The sequence below is a fragment of the Microtus pennsylvanicus genome, chromosome 1 (genome assembly GCF_037038515.1).
Source record: "Microtus pennsylvanicus isolate mMicPen1 chromosome 1, mMicPen1.hap1, whole genome shotgun sequence".
Taxonomy (NCBI): domain Eukaryota; kingdom Metazoa; phylum Chordata; class Mammalia; order Rodentia; family Cricetidae; genus Microtus; species Microtus pennsylvanicus.
This window is the reverse complement of record NC_134579.1, coordinates 153,245,845-153,267,314: the sequence shown is the minus strand read 5'-3', so window position 1 is coordinate 153,267,314 and position 21,470 is coordinate 153,245,845. Positions and strand designations below refer to the sequence as shown.

The following is a 21,470-nucleotide window of genomic DNA, read 5'->3' as shown; positions in this document are numbered from 1 at the left end:
ATTCAATCAATCACTCATTTATCTGTGTGTCCATCCATCCATCTTTTTAAATTGACTTTAAACTGTGTAGCAGATTCTGTACCTTTTAATTTTGTATGCGTGTCAGTATGGTTTGAATGTGTGTTTTGGTGTGTAGGTAGAGGTCAGAGGAGAGCTTGTGGCGGTCATTTCTCTCCTTCCACCATGTAAGTCCATGGAATTGAATGTAGGCTGTCCGTCAGCCATCTCCATGATCCCCAGGTTCTCCTTGTTGAATCAAGAGCAATAAGGGACAGAAACCACATACAAATCTCTGACTTTAAATATCTTCTGATCTGAAAGGAGAAAGACTAATGGGAATACTAGAAAGAAAGCAGAAATGGAGAGAGGGGTCATATCAGGGTTATGCATGTGAGTTAATTGAGAAGAATGGGAGGCGTTTGTTTCATACAGCAGTTGACATTGGTTGGTGGCCTGAGAAAGTGAGGTTGGAGATGCATGGATGTATGGGCTGTGGAAATAGGGGCTGCAAAGCCTCTGAGGTGACCATGAATCTGTGTTGGCCGCCAGCGGGAAGCCAGTGTGACTGGCAGACAGTAGGGAGGGAGCAATGCATGGTCAGAGAGATAGTAAGCTCTTGACGTCACAGGCTCATATGTATCCCACAGAAGATCCAGCTTTTGCCCAGAGATGGGAGCCATTGGAGTCTCTGGAGTAGAGAAGCCACGGGAGTTGGCTTAAGTTCTAGCAGGATGGTTCTTGCTGCTATGTTGAGAAATGGCTCAGGGGAGGGTGGAAAGGGAGAATGTGGGAGCCGTGGTTTGAATTCATAGTATATTCCAAAGTTCCCCGTGGGAAGGCATTGCTGATGGAGCTACTGTGGGATCTGAGATGGAGAGACGGGTGAGGGGTGTCTTGGAGGCGGGGCTTCTGAACCTCCGCCCCGGTGACATTTTGGGACTGAGGATTCTGTGTGGCGGGGGCTGAGCTGAGCGTCGTAGGATGTTGATCTGCTTCTCTATTCCCTGTCTAGTCCCGCCCACCCCCAACAGTTGTGACAACCAAAATTGTAAATTGTCTCCATACATTATCTACCTTCCCCTGAGGGATTAAAAAAAAAATCACCTCAGGTGAGAAATCCCACGTGATGAGGAAGTTTTGGTGAGAGCCACTTGACAATGGGGGGATCTGTTCATGAGAAGGAAGAGCAGGGCATTTTGTTTAAATTCCTTTATTTTCTCTTATTTCTCTCACTATTAAGGAGGGATATCACTGGCTCAGTTGTGAACGTGTCTGCTTTAGAATGCTTGCTAAGAAATAATGCCAGTGATGGGAGAGGCGGCATTCTCTGAGGGGCTAACAGCATGCAGAGGGGGTAATTATTTCTGGAGTGCTGCCACTTCTAGTGAAAACATCCATTCTACCCCCGAGTGTGGCCGCCATCTTGCTGAGTCCCCTTGGTGGACGTCGGCATTTGAATTTTGCGCCCTCTGCTTTGCTCTTCCTTTCACCCCCTTCTTCCCTCTTTCTCTCCCTTCCTTCTTTTCTCCTTCTCCTTCCTCCACCTCTATCTCTTCTTTCTGTGTGTTTTGGTTTGGGTTTTTGAGATAGGATCTCACGTAGCCTAGGCTGACTTCTAACTTGCTATGTGGCCAAGGTTGGACTTTGTTTTTAAACAGGAAGTCTGTACAGCCTCTTTAAATTTTATTTGTGTTGTATTATACTTATTTATTATTGTGGAGGGGTGCACACACATGCCTGCCATGGTCACATTGGTTGAAGTCAGCAGATAATTCATAGCAGCTAATTTTCTCTTCTCTTCCTACCCTACGAGTTCCAGGGTGGAGCTCAGGCCATCAGATTTGACAGCAAGCACCTTTACCCAGTGAGCCATTTCCTCAACCCAGACAAGATCCCTTTGTCTCTGTCTCTTATGTGGCTGGATTATATAGCACGACTCCTCATACCTAGCTTAAAGTTTTTGCTTTTGCAACAAGGCTATGAGATGCAGCTCAGGCTAGCCTTCAGTTCACAGCAGTTTTCCTGCCTCAGCAAGCAGCCTCAGTACTGAGATCACAGGTATGAACAGCCACACCTAGGCTTTTCCCCTAATAGATTGAATCCAGGGCCGCATGTATGCTAGGAAGGCATTCGATCCCTTAGCTGTACCCTCGGCTTTCTTTTTATTTTTATACAGTCTCACTGACTTTCCCAGGCTGGCCTTGAACTTGCAATCCTTCTGCCTCAGCCTCCCAAGTAGATGTAATAAAAGGTTTGTGTCAAAAGATCTGGCTGAGTTTCATGCCATTTGAGATAAGAGGAAATCACTCTTCTTGATACTTTACAAAGTGAAGAAACCATTCTCAGTTAGGTCTGGTCTGCTCGTTGTCCTTCCCCCACTCTTGTTCTGACCTGTTAGAGACGTGCTCTGGGAGACTGGAGTCAGCAGCCTGGCTGGAGAAGTCTATGTGATGAGCATCAGTGCGTGTGTGGACCAGAGTCACCGAAGAGAAAAGGAAGAAACACAACAAATGACTAAGTTCATAAAGTGCTTTCTTTGCAAATACAAGGACCTGAGTTCAATTCCCAGAACTTACATAAAGAACTGGAAGAGGGGGCTGAAGAAATGGCTCAGTGGTTAAGAGCCCTGACTACTCTTCCAGATGACCTGGGTTCAGTTCCCAACACCTGCATAGCAGCTCACAACTGTCTGTAACTCCAGTTTCTAGGGACCCGACACCCATGAAAAAACACCAAAAGTCAGACATGGCAGCAAATGCTTTTCTGGGGCTTGCTGGTCAACCTAGCCTCTAGGAAGAGGCTCTTTCTCAAAGGAAGTAGCATACAATAGAATGACATTTAAACAAGCATAAGAAAAATCAAACCAAAAACATTTGAAGCCAGGCATGGTGGCCCACTCCTACAATCCCAGCATTCTGGAGGCAGGATCTCCAAGGCAGGATCCATGCTCCAGATGGGCCTGGGCTACCTAGCAAGACCTTGTCTCAAAAGGAAAAAAAAAGACAGTCAAAATGTGTTCTAATTTCATTTCTGTTGTTATGATAAATATTCTGCCAAAAAATAACTTAAAGGAAAAAGGGTCTTTTCCATCTTTTTAAGAAAACTATTTATTTATCTATTTTTTTTTGAGACAGGATTTCTCTGTTTAACTAGCTGTCCTGGAACTAGCTCTGTAGAACAGGCTAGCCTTAAACTCACAGAGATCCACCTGCCTCTGCCTCCCAAGTGCCAGAATTAAAGGCGTGTGCCACCAGAGCCCTGCTCTTTTTATTTATTCTTTGTGTCTTTCACATCATGCATTTGGATCCCGTTCATCTCCCCATTCCTTCGTATCCACTGCCCCTGCAACTCCCTCCACCCAAATAAAATAAAATTTAAGAGGAAAAAAAGAAAAGAAAAGAGAAAAGAAAAAAATGGACAAAAGGAAAAATCTTATCATGGGAGCTGTGTGTGACACAGTAACCCTTTAGTCCATGTATTTTTACTTGCAAATGTTCATTGTAAAGAGTCATTGGTGGGGTTGGAGGTCTCTAGCTTTTGCTACACTATCTATGCTGGGCCCTCATTGGGACTCCTCTAGGATATCCTGTTGTTGCCATGTGTTGTGGAGATTCTGCAGCTTTGGGTCTGCAGGACTGCCCCCTCCATGTGCTCCCACAGATCATGGAAGGGGTGGATGTTGGGGTGGACCGACTCATAACCCTGGTTCTTGGCTCGGGTAGTTGCAGGGTTGGCCAGTCTGCCAGCTCTCCCCCATCCTCACCTTCAGGGTGAACTCTCCAACACTGCTCCTGGCTAAGTCACCCCTTGCAGTGATGAGCAAGAGGCAGGGCCAGTTCTGCTTCCATGCCCTCAGGGTCTGCTCTCCCACACTCGGACCAGGTTACAGTGGATTGCTGGGGGGCAATCAGGCAGTCACTTCAGATAGCTTGTCACATTGCATCCGTATCAAGAGCTGAGAGAAATGCATGCATTGGTGCTTGCTTGCATACTAGTTCTCCCCATTTTCTCTCATACCATCCAGGACCCCCAAGTCCAGGGAATGGGACCATCCCCAGTGGGCACATCTTGCCACCTCAATTAAAGCAAACAAGCCGTCCCTCCACAGATGCTCCCAGAGGCCACCCTGAACTAAACAGTCCCTTGTTGTGACTCTCCGATGGCTCTAGGTTGTGTCCAGCTGGCAAATAAAACCAACTCTCACAAAGGGTTAATGAATGAGGGAGCTGGAGAAGTGCTTCACAGGAGACAGGAGGAAGGGTCAGATGTTGGGTTAAACCTGATGGGTGTGCTGTAAGCCAAAGGAGGTTAGTGTGTCGCGGAGCGAGCTTGTGAAGGCTCACTTGACTGTTCCTGTAGCTGCCATTCATGTGGTGCTCAAATAACCCCGCTAAAGAGCTACTATTATCGTCCCCCTCCCCACCCCCGCAAGAGAAAGAGTTGGCTCAGAGATGCACAGTGTCTTGCCCAGAGTCACACAGCTAACACACTGTAGCAACTGGATTAAAATTTAGGTCCGGAACAAAGCAGCGAAACTACCAGCTTCCAGCCCACTGGGTATTCAGGTGTGCGGAAGGTGGACCTTCAGTGGGTCTGGCACTTGTGGGACTCAGTCTCATCTTCCTTTGTGGTATTTGAAATGGTATAGAATTTTGCCTTGAGACATAAAGCATAAAACAAGACACTTTTTGTCCGCCACTGAGAGCAGTGTGGCCATGGACAGTCTGCATATTTTAACTTTCCCAGTTTCATTTCCATGATTGCAAAAGGAGGATCATGATAATGCCCTTTAAAAATTTTTTAATTTATATTTTATGTATAAATGCTCTGCATGTATACCCACACACCAGAAGAGAGAGTCAGACCCTATTATAGATGGTTGTGAGCCACCACCATGTGGTTGCTGGGAATTGAACTCAGGACCTCTGGAAGAACAGCCAGTGCTCTTAACCTCTGAGCCATCTCTCCAGCCCCCCATATATAATATCTTATTCAAAAGATTGGGAAAGTCTGCATTAATAAAAGTAAAGCACTTAGTAGGCTAGCAGGTGCTGCATGTACTGGTCTACTTACTACTGTTTTCTTCTTATTAGTATCTCAAGTATCCAGAATCTTTCCTCCCTAAGCACTCAGCACTGCCCAACAGAAACATAATATAAATACTATATAGAATTTCTTTTTTTCTAATAGATACATTAAAACGAACAAGAAGGAACAGATAAAGGCTGGGGGGTGGCTCAGAGGTAGAGGACTTTCTTGCCTCGGATCCTCCATTGAGGGTCTAAGGGTGTGCCTCAGTGCAGAGCACCTGCCTAGATATCCCCCCCCCCCCCCCGCAGGGCTCAAGGGCAAGGTTCAGTAGTAAAATACCTGCATAGAATCCACCAAGGGATTGGCTATTGGGTGGGGTAAGGTGGGCCAGTGTTAGAGCACTTGTCTAGGCTTTATTAGCCAGGGGCCTAGTGGTGTAGTTCAGTGGTAAAGTGGCTGCCTAGACTCTTTCAGTTAGAGGTTCCAAGTGGGGCTTGGGGGTAGAGTGCTTGCCTAGAATCTATCAGTAGGGCCCTTTGGTATTTCAGTTTGTTTCTATTCCCAGCAGTAAAATCCAAAAACAGTTGAACTTAATATTTAAGCAAATGTGACCAAAATATCGCATATGATCAATGTGAAACTTACTCCTCCCCCTCCTTGCTCCTCTCACTTCCTCTTATTATGAAAGTTTAGTGGATGTCCCCCTCATAGCCCGTGTCTGCTGCTGTATCGGGGTGGTGCTACCCACACTGGACAGTTGTGTTCCAGCCCCTTTCTGAGAACTCTCAGCTAAGCCGGCAGCTCCTCCCTGAGGATTCAACAGTCTGGACCCACGGCCCCATTTATTGCGGCAGACTCTGCAAATGCCTGCGTTCAGCAGTTTGCCTGCCTTATTATCTCCTTGAGTCTTTGCAATTGTGCCACAGGGAAGGTATTATTATGGCTCCTGTTTGTCAGAGCAGCAAGCTGGAGGCCCGAGAAGGGAAAGTGACTCAGGCTGGGGCACCCACAGTGTGAGGCATGTGAAGGATGCCGTGTGCTGGACCTGGTTTTCACATGTCCTGTCCACGGCTATCTGCTGCCACCTAACCATCACATCCTTGTCTATTAGGCAGATCCTGGGCTTGGGGGAAGAGTTGTAGAGCTTCGGGGCCATCCCTGTACATAAACAGCTCCTGTCTAGCCCAGGGTTGGAAAGACGACTCAGCGGTTAAAAGCACTTGCTACTCTTTCAGAAGACCAGAGTTCAGGTCCCAGAATCCTTGTCAGGTGGCTCATGACTGACCGTAACTACAGTGCAGAAGGGATCTGATGTCCTCTTCTGGCTTTCAGGGGCACCAGTACTCATGTGCACATACCTGCCAATCCCCAATTAAAAATAAAATAAATCGCTGGGCGGTGATGCGCATGCCTTTAGTTCCAGCACCCGGGAGGCAGAGGCAGGTGGGTCTCCATGAGTTCTATGCTAGTCTGGTCTACAGAGCTAGTTCCAGGACAACCAGGGCTATGTAGAGAAACCCTGTCTCGAAAAACAAAAACAACAATAACAACAAAAACCCAAACAAACAAAAAGTACAAGTTCTTAGCCTCCTGGGCTCAGAGCCTAGAAGTTGGTCTGTGTGGTAACCGCCACAGGATCTGTGTCTCACTTCTCCGAAACCTCACCAGAACCTTATAGAGCCACAGCCTCGTCTTCATTTCTCAGCGAGGAGACTGAGACTCAGGGGTGTTCTATTTCCTAAGAGCTGCACTGCTGGGACTCTGGGATGGGAGTCCAGAGAAGCTGGCTCAGAGCCCGAGCTCTGTGACCTCCAAAACCTGGCTGTGGCTGAACCCTCTCCTTCTGTGTGCATCTGTGTGGGGCAGGCAGCTTCCTCAGCACTCTGTGCCTCAGTTTCCTGGTTTGTAAATTAGGGGTCCTGACACTGTGTACTTTAGAGGGTTGTACTGAGTACTGAGCAAGTTATCGAACGCTCTGTCAAATGCTCAGCAGTGGCGGGCACATGGCTAGCCGAGAGGGTACTGTTACAGTGTGTTAGATTCTTTAGTCTTCGAGTGTGTCAGGACAATTGTAGGAGCCAGTTCTCTCCTACCATGGGAGACCTGGGTATCAAATTCAGATCAACAGGCTTGGTGGTAAGTGTCTTTACACCAAGCCGTCTTGTTCACTCCCTCCCCACCCCCTCGCCCGTTTTGAGGCAGAGTCTCAAGTGTCTATTCACTTTGCTTTCCATTTACTGTGATAAAATACTCAACAAGATCAACTTAAGGGGTGTGCATTTGCCTCATTTACGGGCTACAGTCCATCATCATTGTGGGGGCAGGGAGTCAGGGCAGCAAGAACTCGAAGCAGCCAATCACATGACAGCCAAAGTCAGGAGCAGAGGGCAATGCCCAGTGCCCAGCTCTCTCTCTTCTCTTTAATTGCATATGTCTGCCTGCCTGCCTATTTATTTACGTTTGGGTGGAGGGGAGTTTACAGCAAGGAGCATGTGGGGATGTCAGAGGTTGTGGTCAGAATCGGTTTTCTCCACTCACCACATGGATTCCTGGTATCAAAACCAGGTCATCAGGCTTGACAGAAGGCACCTTTATCTGCCAAGTCATCTCGCTGTCCTACCTTCTCCACTTTATGTAGTTCAGAATCTCTTGCTCAGGGAGTGGTCCCATCCACAATTAGATAAGTCTTCCTATATCAGTTTAATTCAGAAATTCCTCACAAATAAACTTTTTTTTTAAAAAAAGATTTATTTATTTGCCAGGCAGTGGTGGTACATGCCTTTAGTAACAGCACTCGGGAGGGAGAGGCAGGTGGATTTCTGTGAGTTTGAGGCCAGCCTGGTCTACAAAGCGAGTTCTAGGACAGCCAGAACTAAACAGTGAAACCCTGTCTTGAAAAACTAAAACCAAACAAAAAACCCAAAACCAATTTTAGTGTTTTTATTATTATTACTTATTTATAATTTATTTATTATCTGTACAATGTTCTGCCAGAAGACCACAAGAGGGTACCAGATCTGTTATAGATGGTTGTTGGGAATTGAACTAAGGACCTCTGGAAGAGCAGCTAGTGCTCTTAACCTCTGAGCCATCTCTCCAATCCCAGACAATACTTGGAGGCTAACCTTAATCTAGACAAACCCTCACAGCTATGCCCAGAGGCTTGCCTTCTAGGCACCCAGTTGATAATTAGTAACATTACAATATTCCAGGCTGGCCTTGAACTTGGTATGTAGCAGAGGATGAGTTGAAGTCTTGATCGTTTGTCTGCACTTCTTGAGTGTGGGTGTGTTTAACACACTTGGTTTATACAGTGCTGCACGTGGAACCTAGGGCTTTGTTCTCACTCTGTCAACTGAACTATATGTGCCCAGCCTTTAGTGCAGTTTAGTGACCAGTCTTATGTGACTCCTACCATTCTGAGGTGGGAACCTGAGACATGGTAAATTCTCTCCATCAGCACACCTATGGCTGGGGAGATGGCTCAATTGTTTAAGTGTTTGTTATACAAGCACTAGGACCTGGGTTCAGATCCCTGGCACCCATGACCATAGCACTATAATCCCAGCATCAGGGAGGCAGAGATAGGAGGGTCCAGAGGTCTGTTGGCCAGACAGCCTAGCTCAGTTGCTGAATTTCTGGTGCAGGAAGAGGCTCTGCTTCAAAGAATAAGATGGTGAGTGATTGAGGAAGACACCCAACATTGACTGCTGACCTTCACACACCACACACACACACACACACACACACACACACACACACACAGAGAGAGAGAGAGAGAGAGAGAGAGAGAGAGAGAGAGAGAGAGAGAGAGAGAATGAATATTCAGATCAGAAAAATCTTTAGCCTGATCTACACAGCAGGTTCCAGGAAAGCCAGGGCTACAGAGTTGAGACCCTGTTACAGAAACGTTTGCTTATGTATTTGTGTATGTGTGCATGTTCTTGTTTTATTCCATACTGGAGGCATGCCATGGTGCATGTGTGGAGGGCAGAGAACAACTCTGAGGAACTGATTCTTCCCAACCTCGCGGGTACAGGGTCTTTCTTGTTTCTGCCATGGTGAATAGTTTCAGCTAGCTGGCCAGTGAACTTCGGGGCAGTTTCCTTGTTTCCATCTCCTATCTCATCCTGGTGTGGGATTACAAATGTGTGCCACTCTGTCTGGCTTTTTGCATGGGTTCTGGTGATCAGAAGAGGCTGTCAGGTTTGCACGGCACGTGTTTTCACCCTCCGAGCCATCCTCTCCATTCCGAGGGAGCAGTGGTCTCGTTTTCCGTTACTGTGTTGCTTTGTTTTGTTTTATTTCATTTCGTGACAAGGTCTCACACAGCCAGGTGGGTCACGAGCAGGTTGAGGCTGTGGATGATCTCGAATACCTCAGCTTCCTGATTCCTGGGGAATCGAACCTGGGTCGTTCGGTACGCCAGGCTGGCATTCTACCTGCTGAGTTACATCGCTAGTACCACCATACTCACTGTTAAGCATACAGATCATCAATGCTGAGTGCATTCATGGTGCTCTATAACCAATCTCCACAACACCTGAGAACTTGCAAAAACTGAAACACTATCCACCAAACCTTTCTCCATTCCCTCTCTCCTCACCTTGGTCACCACTATTCTGCTTTCTGTATTTGTGAGTTTGATTTCTCCAGGTGCCACTTGTAAGGTTTTTTTTTAATTACATTTTAAATTTATTCCTTTTTTCCCCTTATTTTTGGCGTATTGAGGCAAGGTTTCTCTGTATAGTCCTGGAACTCATTCTGTAGACTAGGCTGGCCTCGAACTCAGAGATCCTCTGCCTCCCAAGTGCTGGGATTAAAGGCGTGCGCCACCACTGCCTGGCTTTAAATTTATTCTTAGTGTCCATGTATGTGTGTATATGTGTGAGTGGGTGAGTATGCCTGTACCAATGCACGAGGAAGAAGCAGGAGGACAACTTTTGGGAGTCGTTTTTCTCCTTCTACCATATGGGTCCCAGGGATTAAACTCAGATCCTAAGGCTTGGTGACTGGCTCTCTGAGCCATCTTAACAGCCAAATCATACATGTTTTTTCCATGTGCCTGGCTTATTTCACATAGCATCATGACCTCAAAGTTCAGTGACAGTTTCAGTCGTGTCACAATTCCACTTTTAGATCGAAATTTACTGTTGTGGTGATTGTTTTGATTTTTGTTGTTGTTGCGTGATTGAGGTTTTTCCTTTGTTTTGTTTTTTGACACAGGGTCTCTCTACATAGCCCTGGCTGTCCTGGAACTCACATGTAGATCAGGATGGCCTCAAATTTGTAGAGATCCACCTGTCTCTGCCCTCTGAGTACTAGGAAGACATTTGCCACTGTGCCTGGCTTGTAGTGGTTTTGAAGACAGTCTTGGGTAGCCCAGGTAAGTCAGGAGCTGACTGAGATGAACTTGAACTCATGATGCTCCTGCTTATGAGAGACTTATGTGTCATCATCCTGTTTTAGGAGGTTCTGGGGAATCAAACCCAGGTCCTCTGGTGTGTTGGGCCAACACTCTAGGCACTAAGCTACATCATCAGTATAATTCCTTTTAAAAGGTTCAATAGTACTCCATTGTATACATTACATTGCTTTGTCTTGTGCATTCATCTTAGAAGAGAACTTGGATTCTTCTCACTTTTTAACAAGGTACAATGTAGCTGAGACTGGCCTTGAACTCCTGATCCTCCTGCATCCACCGCATAGGTGCTGGGATTACAAGCCACCATGTTTTTTGTTCCCACTTTTTGGCTACCTTCAATGTTGCTAAGAACATGAGCACGTTAATTCTTCACATTGCTGTTTGCAATTTCTTCAGGTTGAAGTCCAGAAGTAGAGTTGCTGGGTCATGTAACGTTATGATTTTTAACTTAAAAAATAGGTCTATTTATTTCATTTTATGTCCATGGGTGTTTTGTTGGCATGAATGATTGTGTACCACACGCCTGCCTTGTGCTCTCAGCATTCAGAAGAGGGCATCAGATCCACTGGAACTAGAGTTAGAGGCGGTCGTGAACTGCCATGTTGGAGCTGGGAACTGAACTCAGGTCACTGTGCTCTTAACCACTGAGGGTTCTCTCCAGGTCACCTGTCCTTACCTTTTTGAGGACCCTCCACACCATACTATGTCCCCCAGTGGCTGTATTGCCCTTTGTTCCTGCCAGTGGTGCACACGATTTTCCCGTTTCTCCACATTTTGTCAACACTTATTATCTGACTTTCTGCCCTCTGTAGTCCCAGTGGATACAAGATGGCGTCTTGGGCTGAGCATGGTACTGCACACTTACCATCTCAGCATTCGGGAGGCTGAGGAGAGAAGATGGTGAGTTTGAGGCCAGCCATGCTACACAGTGAGACCCTTCTTCATCAAGCCAAGCCAAGCCAAACCAAAAAAAGAAGAAAGTATCTCATTATAGTTGTCACTGTGTTTCCCTAAGAATATGGGGCTTTTATTTGTTTGCTTGTTTTTATTTATTGAGACAGAATTTCTCTGCATAACCATCCTGGCTGTCCTGGAACTCTCTCTGTAGACCAGGCTGGCCTTGAACTCACAGATATCTGACTGCCTCTGCCTCCTAAGTGCTGGAATTAAAGGTGTACTACCACCACCACACACAGCTTTGAATATATATTTTTAAACTTTTGTGTGTCTGTGTATATGCATGTGAGGGCAGTGCAGAAGAGGGCATCAGATTCCCCTGGAACTGGAGTTATAGGTGGTTGTGAGCTACTAGATGTGGGTGCTGGGTGACAGAACTCAGGTTCTCTGCAAAAATAGGACATGCTCTAACTGCTGAGCTGTCTTTCTGGTCTCTGACATCTTTTAAATTTTTGAATTACATATATTTATTTATTTAGTCTCTCTCTCTCTCTCTCTCTCTCTCTCTCTCTCTCTCTCTCTCTCTCGTGTGTGTGTGTGTGTGTGTGTGTGTGTGTGCTCACACGTGCATGTGTGCTCACTTTTGAGGATGTGCACCATAATGAACATCTGGAGTTTAGAGGATAACTTTGGAGAGTTGATTCTCCCCTTCCACCATGTGAATGTTGGGGATGGAACTCAGATCATCAAGATGGCAACAAAGCTCCTTATCCATCAAGCCTACTTGCTGGCTCCCCAACACCATTTTCTTTGCATCTTGGCCCATTCACTCATTCTTTCATTACAAGCTTTTTTCCCCCTTTTCTTCTCTTTTTCTGTGTTGTAGCACAGGCCAGTCTCTGACTTGCTATGGGACTAAGGACAACGTTGAACTTCTGAGTTTCCTGCCTTTCTCTGTTCTGGTGCTAGGAATACAGGCATGCATCACAGCCTCCATTTTATGCTGTTCTAGGGGTAGAACCTCTGGCGTTGTGTGTATCAGGCAAGCACTCTACCATTTGGGACTACATACCCAGCCCTTATCACAAGTATTTATTAAGCATTTACTATGGGTGAGACAGTGTTTGAGATTCTGGAATCGCATTGATGGACAGGCCGATGCTGGCACTCCAATGGTGCATGTGTGAACACTTTGGTGTGAGTTCTGTTTCCTTCATCCATCAGTGCTGAATTGCTGAGCATTTCTCTGCTTTATGTTCCTCATCTGAACAATGGGTGCTATCTATGGTTCCTATTGCTGTGATAAAACATCATGACCAAAAGCAACATGGAGAGGAAAAAGTTAATTTCATCTTACAGTTTACAGGCCATCATGAAGGGAAGTCAGGGCAGGAACTCAAGGCAGGAACCTGGAGGCAGGAACTGAAACAGAGATCATGCAAGAGTGGTACTTATTGGCTTGCTCCTCAGATCTTGCTCAGCCTGTTTTCTATTTTCTTTTCCTTCCTTCCTCCTTCCTTCCTTCCTTCCTTCCTTCCTTCCTTCCTTCCTTCCTTCCTTCCTTCCTCCCTCCCTCCCTCCCTCCCTCCCTCCCTCCCTCCTTCCCTCCCCCCTTTCTTCTTTTTTGGGTTATTGGTTTTCAAGACAAGGTTTCTCTGTTTAGCTTTGGCTGCCCTGGAACTCACTCTGTAGAGCAGGCTGGCCTTGAACTCACAGAGATCCACGTCTCTCTGCCTCCTAAGTGCTGGGATTAAAGGTGTGAGCCATCACTGCCCGGTCAGCCTGTTTTCTTATAGCACCCAGGACAACCAGCCTAGAAGTGGCACCAATGATGGTAATCTAGGCTTTCTCACACCAATCATTAGTCAAGAAAATGCACCACAGGCTTTCCCACAGGCAAATCTGGTGGTAATATTTTCTCAATTAAATTTTCCTCTTCCCAAATGACTTTAGTTTGTGCCAAATTGACACGAAACTGACCAGCACAGGTTACAACAGATCAACAGAACATTCAGTTATGTTTATCTGGATCCTATTTTCACATCAGCACAATGAATTAGGTCTGATTCTTTGAATCTTGATATGTGAAGGCATAGAAAGAATAAGTACAGATGTTAACAAGGTGACAGAATAAAGGTGGTCTAGTCTAACAGGAAACAGTAGGATTTAGAAAAGATTGATTATTCTGTATATGCATGCTCTGCCTTGCTGTATATATGTGCACTGTGTGCATGCCTGGTGTCACAGAAATCAGAAAAGGGCATTGGATCCCCCAGGACTGAAGTTAGGGAAGATTTCAGATGGAATGTGTGTTAGCATTCAGAGAGAGAGAGAGAGGGAGAGAGAGAGAGAGAGAGAGAGAGAGAGAGAGAGAGAGAGAGAGAGAGAGAGAGACAGAGACAGAGAGACAGAGAGAGAGAGACAGAGAGAGACAGAGAGAGAGACAGGGAGAGAGACAGAGAGAGAGACAGAGAGACAAAGAGAGAAAGAGACTGATATGGCCTGGAGAAAAGGGAAGAGAGAGAAAACAGGCGGAATTCCTCCATTTAAAGGAAGGGGCTACTGCCTGCATACTGAGCATGCACACAGGGGAGAAGTACTCTGTCAAGTCTCCAAGGGGTGGGCCAGGTGTGCCTAAATACACACCTGAATGAGAATTTTGGGAACTCAACCTTGGTCCTCTGCAAGAGAAGCAAGTGCTCTCTCTGTCTCTCTCTCTCTCTTAAAAAAAAAATGTAGCCGGGGGTTGGTGGCGCACGCCTTTAATCCCAGCACTTGGGAGGCAGAAGCAGGCGGATCTCTGTGAGTTCGAGGCCAGCCTGGTCTACAGAGCTAATTCCAGGACAGGCTCCAAAACCACAGAGAAACCCTGTCTCGAACCCCCCCCAATGTATGTATGTATGTATGTATGTATGTATGTATGTATGTATGTATGTATACAGTGTTCTGCCTACATGTATGTTGTCTCTGCAGGCCAGAAAAGGGCACCAGATCTCATTGTGAGCCACCATGTGAATGCTGGGAATTGAACTTAGGATCTCTGGAAGAGCAGCAAGTGCTCTTAACCACTGTAATATCTCTCCAGCACCCAAAGTGGGATTCTTAGCATCAAACATTTGGTCTGAACATAATACCAACCTTATATCTTTATTTTCAATTATAATTAATTAAATTAATTAATGGGGGGCACAGACATGTCCTCTGTATTTGTGATGTGGTTCTCAGGGATCAAACTCAGGTTTCCCACCTTGCAAGCTCCTATGCTTGTGTGTGTGGTGTATGCATGTTCTGTGTGTGTGTGTGTGTGTGTGTGTGTGTGTGTGTGTGCTTGTGTGTGTGCACACATGTGCATGCAGAAGCCAGAAGAGGACATCAGATCCTTCTGTATCTGCTTTCTGCCTTACTTCCTTCATACGAGATCTCTCACTGAACGTGAAGCTAGATCAGCAGGCAGCAAATCCCAGCAATCTTCCTGTATCTGACCCCTTGCCCCAGCACCGAAGCAATAGAAACATGCAACCATATCTGTTTTTTTTAAAGCGGTGCTGGAGATTTGAACGCAAGTACTCATGCTTGCCCAGTAAATGCTTTTACCCACCGAGCCACCTCTCCAGCCCCTAAAGCTCTCTTTTGGTGCACATCAAGTGACTTGTCCAGCACAGGAAGCACCTAACCATTGGCTCTTCACAGCATTACTCACTGCCTCAGACTCAATCCCTCCATTTCTTCCCCTGCGTTCGTTTGCCTCACTTGTTCCAACCTTTTTCTGCTGTCTTTATAGTCATTCATTATTCCATCCATCCATCCATCCATCCATCCATCCATCCATCCATCCCTTCTTTGAGGCTTCCTGGGAGCCAGGCTCTATGCCTTGCAATGGTAGGAATACAAGAAGGCCAATTTTAGTTGCCCCTCCCCACCTTTAGGAACTCCCAGCTTGCAGAAGATAAAGAATATCAAAAAGTCTACCTGATGCATGCACTACAAGGGAAGACCTAGGGAACTGTTAGCCCTGGAGGGTCCACCTTGTGCGTGCATGTGTGAACTCCTAAACTGTATCTGCCGAGTAATTATTACATCTGCAAAGACCAGCAAGTTGGAGGGAGCTTGGGTTTAAGAATGAATGTATTTTATGCAATACAATTTGTGTTCACAGGCTATGTATCACAGGCAATAAAACAACCTGCTCCCACAGATTGAAATAGATAGGTTTTATTGGTTCGGAGGGTGAGGGTCAGAGAGAGGATGGGATGAAGCTGCAGGATGATCTCTTGGTTCTCAGGAACTGCATGTAGTGTTTTCGGAGTCCTGGTTTTTCCATGCATTTTCAGCCTTTTCAACAAGCTTAGGGTACAAGGGTGCCTTGACATGGCGACAACACTGACTTCTTGGAGGGAAAAAGGGAAGCCACATAAATTGAGAGCAAAGGTCTCTAGTAGTGGATACTTGGAAGGATGTCAGCCTCTGAGGTATTGTCTTTCTCCCTTCCCTTTCCTCCTGTCTTCTCTTCTTTCTCCTCCCTCCCTCTCTGGCAGGAGCTCAAGCATCCCAGGCTGACCTCCGAACTCTCTTCGTAGCCAGGCATGACCACGAAGCTCCTGTCCACCTGCTTCTACTTCTGGCGTGTGCTGGGATTCCAGGCTTATGCCACCACACCTGCCCCGCCCCCTTCTCTCCCTTTAAAAAACATTCTTAATACAGGTGGGAAACAGGTGTGAGGGGTGCAAAGTTTGCCCCGACACCAGTTGTGGACTAGGATTCCAACCTCTTAGTCAACCCAGAGAGAGCGGGAATAGAAATTGGGGGCTGGGGGTGTGCGTCTGAGTAGGGGAGGGTCTTCTCAGTACACAGGGGTTGACGGTCCCTAAGTCTGACAACCCCACCATCCCCATCCCCTCTCCAGGGTTGAAAAGAGGTGTCTGCGTGAAGATCAACCACTTTCCGGAGGACACGGATTACGACCATGACAGCGCGGAGTACCTGCTCCGTACGTGGGCGGGGTGGAGGTGGGGTCGAGGATCCGGGTGGGATGAGGAAGGACAATGTGAGTTCTTGGAAGGAGACGGGCGGGCTGGGGACGGGGCATTGGGAGGAGCTTGAACCTCACTCCTAGATTAGTTTCCCTTCCCAGGCAATCCAGGTCCAGCAGCTCAGCTCCAGGGCCAGAGGGGCAGGCCCAGCGGGGAATCCTGGGTGATGATTGGTCGGTTGGATGTCTATGGCTGGGCAACTTTGTATAGTAAAAGGTTGTAGATTGGCTGCTGAGCTGGGCCTGCAATCTGCCGCCTGGACTGACTACTCCCCTGAGGGAGCATGTACTGCGATTGGGCTGTTATCCTGAGAGCGTGGCAAAGTCTTTATTATGATTGGCTGCTTTAACCAGGCTCAGAAATAACAGAATCTGACTGTCCAGGGTTTTAGGAACGAGAGGGAAAGAACCAGTGGAAAGGTAGAAAGAAAAAAAAAAGAGATACAGAAGCATAGGATGTACACTCAGAAAGGGAGCGAGGGATGAAATATGGAGATACAAACAAGAGAGGGATGAAGACAAGGGGAAAGAAAAGCAGTGGGAGAGAGAAACGTGATAAAGGTGCAGAGAAAAAGGAGGGGAGGTGGGGTGGAAAAACAAAGAAACTTTAAAATCAGGAGGGAAAATGAGATGAAAAAGAAAAGAACCAGAGAGGCAGAATTAGAGAACTAAATTTAGCTAAGCAAAGAGGGAAGCAGGCAGGAGGTGCGGTGGGCCTGGGGCTCAGTGGCCCGCCTGACAGCCCACGCGCTCTCCTCTCGTTCCTTCTCTTTTCTTTCCTTCCCTCAGGAGTGGTCCGGGCCTCCAGCATCTTCCCGATCTTGAGCGCCATCCTGCTGCTGCTCGGGGGCGTGTGCGTAGCTGCCTCCCGCGTCTACAAATCCAAAAGGAACATCATCCTGGGCGCGGGGATCCTGTTCGTGGCAGCAGGTGAGAGGCAGAGAGAAGGGGAGGCGGGCCACCCACGGACGCGTGGGTGTCTGCGTGTGCATGGGCGCCTGCGACTGCAAATCCAGCCTGCCCTAAGCGCCCCCTGGGGACTGGAGTTTTCCTAGGCTCCTCCCATGCTGGGTAAGGTAGGTTTAGGTTTAGTTTGTGCCTGCACAGACTGGTGTCTGTGAGTAAAGTGGGAGGCAAGGGGCGGAGTTTCCCTAGCAGTCCTAGAGAACTGAAGGAGGCGTCTGGGATGGAGGAGGGGACCTGAGACACCAGGAGTCTAACGATAGGGAGGTGGAACTGGGGCTGAAGAGGAAGAAATTGACCTGAGTGAATCCTTAAAGGGGCTGGTTCTAAGAAAAACCCTCTAGGCCAGTGGTTCTCAGTGGGTCGCGACCCCTTTGAGAGGTTAGTGCTTTCCCAGGAGGTCGTATATCAGATATACTGCATATAGATAATTACATTACGATTCATAACAGTAGCAAAGTTACAGTTATGAGGTAGCAACAAAAATAATTTTTTGGGGGTGGGTCACAGCATTAGGAAGATCGAGAACCACTGCTCTAGGCCCAGGAAAATGAAACTGAAGGCGCGAAGACCAGGCTTTGCCTGTTTGAGTAAAAAGGCTATTTACTGGAAAATTCAAAAGGAGATAGGTTATGCAGGAAGCTAGACGGAGGCCAGGATGTGAAGTTGGTTACCACAAGAGCTAGGGCCTTGGATTGTACATGTGACTGGGCAATAGGGTGTACAAAGGCCCGGGTCCCATCCCAGCCACGTTTACCCCCCCCATGTGATGCCTGTCTGCAGTCCAGGGGGATCATGAAGAGTTTGAGGACTGCCTAGGCTTTGTGAGAAATCTCAAAATAAAGACTCCCAACCCCAAATAAAACTGGCCTAGGGTAGCAGACGCCAGGATAATGAGCCACAAGGAGCTCAAACCTGCTCGTTAGTACGATTAGGACTGGAAAGTAGAGTAGAATGAAGAAAAGGCCCCTTCTGCACAGGAATGGAGTTTAGGGTAATGAACATGGGGCTTGCTTTAGATTCCCCAGGATGGTTTAGACCAATGGGTAACAGGGTATAGATACCCGCCCCCAGACAGACAGACAGACAGACAGATACACACACACACACACACAGCGTGAAGATTAGATTAATGAACATGGGGCTTGCTTTAGATTGATTCCCCAGGATGGTTTAGACCAATGGGTAACAGGGTATAGATAACCCCCAGACAGACAGACACACATACACACACGGAGATTAGATTAATGAAGGTGGGGCTTGCACCTAGAAGGGAGTTTAAGACATTTAACTAGCCTGGTATGTGTTGTGGAGAGCAGTGGTCTAGACCTGCGCAGGGAGGGTCTGGTTAGGTGTGAGAGAGGTGTGTGGCAAGGTGGAAATACTGACCTACACCTACAGGGCCTGGGGTTTAGGAAGATTTATTATAATTAGGGTGCAGTGAAGGCTGGTAAGGCCGGTGCTCTAGAGTGCAGGGAGGGTGAGGCCATCAGTGGACAGATCTTAGACATTTAAAGTGGAATTATGCCATTAGCAACAAAAAAGGAACAGAAGGCGGGAACTGGGGAAAAATCCGGGTTTATACTTTGGACACGAGCTGCAAACTGCGTCTGGGACTACCTCACCAAGGGTAGATTTGAGAGCATTCAGTGTTGGGCCTAGATGTGTGTGTGTGTGTGTGTGTGTGTGTGTGTGCGTGTGTGTATTTAAATCCATGGAGGCTAGATAAGAAGGGGCCGAACCTGAACTACCTGGGGGTGATTAACCTAAACTGTGGGAGGAATCAAGATCCTTAGGACAGGGATGGGCCATTCTCAGCCATTGTTAGGACTCTCCAAGGTAAGGTCTGAGTCCTCCTGGGGGCAAGGCCTTGACCACATAGGGGTGCAATTTAGACCCATATAGGTAAGGCATATGGAACTGATGACCGGAGAAGGGGCCAGGGCCAGGTAGGAATGGGACCAAGATTGGTGGGTGCGGGGGATTGAGCTAACTCAGAGGGCAGAGGCTAGATCTCCAAGGGAAGTATTTTAGGCCAGTGGGGGAGAGGCTTATAGATTTCTGAAGTGGGGGTTTAGACCAATGAGGATGGGACTTAGATTCCGGAAGATGTCTTAGGCCAATGGGAACAGAATTTGCATTCCTCTGGTGGGTTTAGATTCTTGAGGAGGTGTTAGCCCTTTTGAGTGATACTTAAACTACTTGGGGGTGAAATTCATACTGATGGCAGTGGGGCTTAGGCTCTTAGGGTGGAATTTAGCCCAGCAATGGTGGGAGTTAAGTTCTTGGGTGTAGTTTAGCGAGCAGGGCTAAGACTGCTGGAGTAGAGTTTAGTCCAGTGGGAACACGGGTGGAATTTAGCTTAGTGGGCTCAGGGCTTAAGACTGCTGGGTGGAATTCAGTCCGATAGAGGTGAATCTTAGACTCTTGGGTGTAAAGCTCAGACCAGTGGGGTGGGTTTAGACTCCTGAGTGGGTTTAGGCCAGTGAAGTGTAGCTTAGACCAGGTGGGCAGGACTTAAGTGTTTAACCATGAGTGGAGTTTAACCAGTTGCAGCCGGGCCTAGACTCCTGGAGTAGTTTTTAGCTCAGTGGGTCTCAGGGTTTATATTCCTGGGGTGGAGCCTAGCCTAGTGGAGGCTCCGGTTTAGACCACAGGGGATTAAGTCGGCCAGAGGGCTGCGGGTCCTCTAGGCTCCCACATGACCGTCTCCATCCAGGCCTGAGCAACATCATCGGGGTGATCGTGTACATATCAGCCAACGCGGGCGAGCCGGGCCCCAAGAGGGACGAGGAGAAGAAAAACCACTACTCGTACGGCTGGTCCTTCTACTTCGGCGGGCTGTCCTTCATCCTGGCCGAGGTGATCGGCGTGCTGGCCGTCAACATCTACATCGAGCGCAGCCGCGAGGCGCACTGCCAATCTCGCTCGGACCTGCTCAAGGCCGGCGGCGGCGCGGGCGGCAGTGGCGGGAGCGGCCCCTCGGCCATCCTCCGTCTGCCCAGTTACCGCTTCCGCTACCGCCGCCGCTCCCGCTCCAGCTCCCGAGGCTCCAGCGAGGCATCGCCGTCGCGGGACGCGTCTCCCGGCGGCCCCGGGGGTCCGGGCTTCGCCTCCACGGACATCTCCATGTACACGCTCAGTCGCGACCCGTCTAAGGGCAGCGTGGCTGCGGGGCTGGCGGGCGCCGGGGCCGGCAGCGGCGGCGGCGGCGTGGGCGCTTACAGCGGGGCGGCCGGAGGCACGGGGGGAGGCGGGGCGGGCGCCGAGCGGGACCGCGGGAGCACAGCGGGCTTCCTCACGCTGCACAACGCCTTCCCCAAGGAGGCGGCGTCCGGCGTCACGGTCACGGTCACCGGACCGCCCGCTGCGCCCGCGCCCGCGCCGCCCGCTCCTGCAGCACCCGCGCCCGGGACCCTGTCCAAAGAGGCTGCCGCGTCCAACACCAACACGCTCAACAGGAAAACCACGCCCGTGTAGTGGTGCTCGCCTTCGCGGGGAGCCGGGGGGCGCGTCCGGGGCGCGTGCGCGGGCGCGCGTGCAACGAGGCCGCCGGATCGGGGTGCCCCCCAGCTTTATCCCCGCGAGCGCGCTGGACACCGCTGGGCCTTCCAGCCCCTCCCCGCGCCCCTCCACACCCTCTACCCCCGTCACGCTCTGAAGCAGGGACCCTTGGGGAGGGGGACGGGACAGGAAAAGGGGCTCAGGCGTGGGAGCGCTGTGTTTTATTTTTGTGTGGGGGGAATTTTAAGGGAGGAGGGAGGGCCGTGGTGTTTTTTGCAGTTTTGAGATGTTTTCTTTTTAAATGTTTTGCTGTGTGCATGTGGGGGCGGGGCGGGGGGAGGGAATGGAGGGACTCCCAGCCCAGCCCAGCCCAACTCCTGGAGAGGGGCTCATAAAACATGAATATAGAGTTACATCTACAACTATATATACACATGTTCTGTATAAAGATACAGGCCCGCAGAAGGCAAAGGCCAAGGGAGGGGTGCGCTGACATTTAGCTCACTTTTTCATTCATCTTTTGACAAGGGCTTATTAAGCACCTACTGTGTACCAGGTAATGGGTACAGAAGGCGGTGCTAAGGAGGAGGGGACATAAACGCAGGCGCATCCATTCATCCA

General features: G+C 48.5%; 1 protein-coding gene across 2 annotated transcripts in view; it reads left to right on the top strand.

Moving 5' to 3' along the window:
- Positions 1–21,470, top strand: part of Cacng8 (calcium voltage-gated channel auxiliary subunit gamma 8) — a 27,666-nt gene extending 6,196 nt beyond the window's left edge. For both annotated transcript variants that reach the window (XM_075942819.1, XM_075942816.1), the window contains 3 exons: positions 16,257–16,340; positions 17,172–17,312; positions 20,065–21,470. In XM_075942819.1, coding sequence (XP_075798934.1) covers positions 16,257–16,340; positions 17,172–17,312; positions 20,065–20,825 — 986 coding nt within the window. In that variant the 3' untranslated portion in view covers positions 20,826–21,470. The remainder of the gene's footprint in view (positions 1–16,256; positions 16,341–17,171; positions 17,313–20,064) is intronic.